This window comes from Stegastes partitus, unplaced genomic scaffold (assembly GCF_000690725.1).
Source record: "Stegastes partitus isolate 25-593 unplaced genomic scaffold, Stegastes_partitus-1.0.2 Scaffold231, whole genome shotgun sequence".
Taxonomy (NCBI): Eukaryota; Metazoa; Chordata; class Actinopteri; family Pomacentridae; genus Stegastes; species Stegastes partitus.
In genome coordinates this window covers 463,083-468,949 of record NW_007577962.1, presented here as the reverse complement: position 1 = coordinate 468,949, position 5,867 = coordinate 463,083, and the positions used below count along the sequence as shown (strand labels likewise).

Here is a 5,867-nt window from a genome sequence, read left to right as displayed (position 1 = left end):
TGGATTCAGCTGTAACATAAGGCTATTTATTAAAACTAAGTAGAATCGTGAGGTGTGATTGTGAGCGTCAGTGGTGTGCGAGGGTGTATGAGTGCAGTGATTGATGTGTGGTGCATGTTGTCAGCATGAAACAAACAAAAAGAGACAAACACAGGAGCATGACTGGCTGGGTACGGGAGAAGAGAGCGATCTGGCACAGCAAGCCGGCTTATATAGTCAGTGAGATTGTCCAGGTGCACCAGGTTAGCAGATTGGAGGCTCCGCCCAGCCAGAAACCTGCAAGACGAGAGTGAGAGAAGACAGAGGCTCTGGGGCCGTTTACCTCAGTAACAGATCACAGGAGAAGTAAGGTCATTTTCTGATACACTTTATAGACTCTTGACTTCTTTTGCACTCAGAGGAGTCGCCCCCTGCTGGACTGTAGGTGTATGACACTTTTGCACCCACTTCCATCTTCATACTCAGAGGCTACATCAGTCTATTATCTACTAGTCTGTGGGTCAACAGAAAGCATCAGGCATGTGGACTTCATCATTTCCCTCTCAGCGTCCCATCCTTTATGCATCTACCATTCTGAAGCAGATTCATAAAGCCCAAAGAGGCGTGCTAAATTTTCCTTCAAGTTCAAACATTTTTGCACAGATTCCTCACCACGTTAATTAATTGATCACATTTTTCCACAGACTGTAAAGCTTACGCTGTGCCCAGTTTTAAAGAGCACAAGTGAGACCTCAGAATATCAACAACTATAAGTAACAGTACTTCAGTGTAGCGGAGTGGTTCAGTGGTTAGCACTGGGGCTTCACAGCAAGAAGGTTCTGGGTTTGAACTTGCAGGGATCTTTCTGTGTGGAGTTTGAACAGCCTCCTTAGGCTTTTTTTGGGTTAACACCGGTTGATCCTGCTACAGTCCAAAGAGGTGCATAAAAGCTAATGTGGTGGGAGTGTGTGCTCCCAAGAAAATAACCTCCATCTCACACCCCGATGTACAATCTGATCCACTGCATGGATGAAGGAGTCTGTTCATACCATGGTGCCACAGAAAATAAGCATATTTACGATTATCTTCAAGAGCATGCTAATTATTCTCCCTACGTTGGAGTGGTTGCTTACGTTGGTCACCAGCAGCTGCCTGAATTGAGCTTCAGTCTTACAACAAATGTTTTTCATCCCACCGACAGTCATTACTATTCTGGACAAACCCAAGAGCCTGCAGATGATGACTTTGATGCATACGATGGTCAAGTATGGTGTTAAATATCTTTGGGTGTTTCAATCTTAGCCCTGTGATGGACCAGTCCAGTTTAATATAGTTAATGGATTCATGGATGGATGGATTGAGCATAACAGGTTTTAATAATTTTTAGGTATGTCTCAAGCAGTACGTTGATGCCCATATGAGTGCTGAACAACTTCTTGGTTCCCAAACACATCAAAACAAAGAAGCTTCAGTTCAATGCACAGAATACATTGTGGATCTTGTCTGCTCAAGAAGTGACCACTTCACATCCAGTGGACAGAACCAAAGAACCAACCAATAACTCGTGCCATCTACCTACCAGTACATATGGGCCTATTTCACAAAAAAAAACCCTTCACAAACCCTTCCATACTGCACCACATTTCATTTGCACTGACTTTTTTTATGCATTTTCTCAGACAGGCTTTAGTTTTCCCAACTGTTTTCCTCTTGCTGCGATGTAATTCACTTTCTCTCCAGAGAGCGGTAATTGTTATGTTGCACAATTAAGCTCTGTAAGTAGCTTCCCCAGCACTGATTGCACGCGTACAAGCACGTCCAGCTGTTCGTATTGTTGCCAGGGAGCCGAGGAGGACCTTCGGCGCGGCGACCAGAGGCGTCCATTATCAACACCTGAAGGTCGAGGCACGTGCAAGCCGAAGCCTCTCAGGGCGGCAGCTTCGGGCGGACCCGGTTGAGTGATGAGAGAGCGTTCGAGAACCCTCACGCCGACGCTCTCTGCTCCCCCACAATCCCCGCTGGCGCCGTCAGACATGATTACAGCTCTCGCTCCTTGATCCAGTGCCTGTCTCGGTGCAACTTCTTTGATTTCTCGTGATTAACCGCTGCAGCCAAAGTAATCAAACAAGATGCTCGAGCTCGGGCTCAAGACTTTTATCCCGGCGCGACGTTTGTTAAGAGTCATACGCCAGATGGGAACAATTTGGCGGAACGTCTTCTGTTTTATTCCGAGTGAGTCAGGACATTTCACCAGACACTGCTTTCTATTAGCTCATATTTTAGTGCTGACTTCAAGTAAAGGCGGACATTTACTCGGTCATGTATTCATCTCTGGGGACACACAAACACTACTGCAGGTATCAAGACCGTTATTAGCGTCTCGTCAGTGCGAGCAGACAGACAGTCAGACCATTAGCAGGACGTAGGAAAGTAAAGCAATTTAATGACATCGAAAAACACCAATTAACATTCGTAACATGCAATGGTTGAATTCTTTACAAAACATTGCAATTTGTATGATCGCGTTGCTAACGTTAATGCGGAACAATAATAACGACTGTGTTTTGGAAATGGCAGTGTGTTGAAAGTAAGGCTTGTTAAAGACTGATGGAACACTTCACTACAGCATATTGAACCAGCGGGGTGGGTGGATGTCGGATATCACGCAACCAGATTAAGTAATCTGATTACAATAAGAAGGCTAAATCCATTACAGGTGCTCATCCTCTGAGAAAATAATGACGTCGTAGTCGTCAGGGTTATCTCAGCTTGGACTCGGACAAATCTATAAAGCGTGAAAGAACTGGACATTAAAAAAAAATGCATTATGGGAAATGTAGGATCCTGTGATTTTGGACTTTTGACTCATACAAAGATCTTGACTTTTGCTGCTTTGAGTTTGACTGAAAATGTTTCTGTGCAAATCCCTCCACATTTTGGAAAAGCAATACTTATCCACTGAAGCACTCCTTTAAAAGAAGTAGTTTGAGAAGTAAGCATATGCACTTGTAATATGGGTTAAATAAAAAGATCAATAATGCTCTCGTGTGTGTGAACCAAATGTGAAGCTCCAGCAAGCAGCCGGTTAGCTTAGCTTAACTGGGGAATGAAAGAAAACAGTTATCCTGGAAAATCAAAACCCACCTACCACCATCTGTAATTGACACCTTAGAAGCTATTTGTATATTTTTCTGGATCACTTTTTTTGTGTTTGGACTGTTGCCCCATTTCCAGTCTTTGTGCTAAGCTAGGCTAACGGATTGCTAGCTTCAGCCTCATATTTAGCATCACAGTCATTCAGATTTAGGATACAGGTATGAAAGCAGGATCGATCCATCCATCATCTGCAAGAATATCAAATTCATTATTGAAAGATCAGGTGACTGCTTGCAAAACTAATATCTTCTGCTATACCAGCTATTAGCATCTATAGTACTATAAAATGTTTTATCTAAAAACTGTTTTCGCCTATAAACGCACTGCTTTTAAATCAAAATAGACAATTTAATGAAAAATTCAATTAGCAAAATTTCTTGATCTGGTAAATATCAACCTGTAATGGATTACATTTTTTAAAAAATTGTCCTGCATATCCGGTACGGCAGTAATCTGTGTTGGGCTGATTTAGACTTTCTAACGGATCTAAACTAAAACAGCTAAATAATATTTCCTTCTAACATCACAGGAACAAAAAAAATCAGTGTTTATGATATGCAATGATATGTGACTTCACTCGTTATTTTTGTCAGGTAGAAAACCACTGGAAAAAAAATAAGTTAATAAACAAACCTTTATACACATCTTACATCATATTTAATGAATCCATTTCAAATATAAAAGGTCAGTAATATATGCTCCAATTGAAAAATATCAACTTGATATCCACACATTTCTGTGGCCTGCTACGAGGTGACATCAGAGGCGACGCTGCATTTAATGATGTGCAATGGGGAGTAAACTTTTCCTAACATTTGTACAAACAGTACTGCAGCTGAAGTCATGGAAAGAAAAAAAAAGAAAATCCAAACCCTCTAAATTTTTGTGTAATAATAATTATAAAAAAAAAAGACACTCCGCACATACAATATACACTATATATACAAAGTATTTAGTAATGGTCATTCTGTTGCAACTTGACAAAACAGAGCTTTTATAAAATGAGAATGGCAGTGTGCAGTTGGCAATGACGCATTACATTTGACACCAAACTTGTGCTCAGTATGGATAATGTCTGTTTCCTCTTTCGTTTTGTTCCTCCCGGCAGGTTTAATGAAAAAAACGGATGTCCGGGGAGGAAAGACGGATGGGCGGTTCCGCTCCTCACGCCGGGTTCTGAACGGTGGCTTTGATCTCGGCGGACGCCCTCTTCTCCTTTCGCCCGGCGTACTCGCCGATGAAGGAGCCGTCTTCGTTGAACTGAGCGTCCTCGTCGCCGTAGTCCACCAGGCTGTCCCCGCTGTCCCCCGCTTTGATCTCCCTGCTCAGCGAGTGCTGGCTGCCCTTCAGTGGCTTCTCGTCGTTGTCACTGCGAGAGAGAGAAGGCGCAGTGGATTTAGAATCACCTCATTTCACCCATGGCTTCACTCTGTGGCTTATTGGAGAGAACTAGTGGGGGGAGGAGGTGGGTGTACAGACTGGAGCTATCGCTGCTTCTACAGTGAGCCGCTGTGATTGACGTTAGCTTTTACTTCTGGCTGACCAATAGGAAATAATCACAGATGCACAAGTTAATCGTCGGAGTGGGCGTGCGTCAATGCGTTTGACAAAGTCACAGCTGGAAGATGGATGCGATACTGACGGGGACATTAAACTGGTGCGGAGGCTGTACATGCCGTGGACATGTGACATTATTACATAGGATGTACTATGTAATGTTGTTATGTGCTTCCTGGTGATGTTACAGGTGGACGTGGATCATCACGCAGGAGCCGGATGCATCAGCCAGCGGTTCATAAACACAAACTTAGCACAATACTCACTCTATAACTACCACGTCTAGCTAACCAGCTAACTAGACCAACAACGCTAACATCAGATGCTACTCCGGTACACTGTTATATGAAATAATTTACAGTGAAAGGAGATGTGGTCCAATGGTTCTCATCATCTTTGCGATGACGATAATAGAGAAGATTTTTCGTACAATGGCCAAACTATGTTGGATTGTTTACCCGAAAAACTGGCTTCCATGTCAAAGAAGTATTGTTACGGTTTACAACACAACTGAGCACTGTCACTTAAATGTCAAAGAATTCAAATTTATATCAATCCTGAGATTTAAATCTTCTATTTCATTGACTCTATTGTCCCGTGCATGGAGGATACCAGCGTTGACAGCTGTTCCACTATATTTTTCCATGTTGTTCTTTGCTGGAGGGGTTGTGTTACTCTGCCTTACTCTTAAAAAAAAAAAGGCATTCAATTGGACTCAAGTTAAGAGACACCCTTGGCCAAGTCGTAGTTTTCTTTTTTTCTCTCATCTTAAGTTGTTCAAGTTATGCAGTGTCCTTCACACTGTCTGAGCTGTCACACAAACTCCAATTTCCACTGATAACCTCTGAGCCAAGTCTGAAGTACCTGCCTGTCTTTTTTTTTCTTTCTAGAGGTAGATTGTGAAAGTAGCACAGCGTCATCTCAGGAGGACGGCCGCTGCAGCTCTAACTGGAGCTACTACGGCCTTATACATCCTGATTACTGCTGCGACTGTGTTTTAGTTGCTCGCTGATATTCCGGTATCCTTTTCCATACTTAAGGTTGTTTTTAAAAATTCCCTGGCGGTTCTTTTTCATGCTGACTTGTGCGTCAAAGATCACAGCTGTACTCGTTGTGCTGCATTGAGATTTTACTCTGTTTTTACTTTATACAGAAAATATGCTGTCCTATCAGTA

The 5,867-nt window shown here is 42.6% G+C and overlaps 1 protein-coding gene across 1 annotated transcript in view; it reads right to left on the bottom strand.

Moving 5' to 3' along the window:
* Positions 1 to 2,402: 2,402 nt before the first annotated feature.
* The window catches only part of chl1b (cell adhesion molecule L1-like b), a 62,459-nt gene continuing 58,994 nt past the window's right edge, over positions 2,403 to 5,867 (bottom strand). The window contains exon 26 of the mRNA XM_008281353.1: positions 2,403 to 4,504. Coding sequence (XP_008279575.1) covers positions 4,300 to 4,504 — 205 coding nt within the window. The 3' untranslated portion in view covers positions 2,403 to 4,299. The remainder of the gene's footprint in view (positions 4,505 to 5,867) is intronic.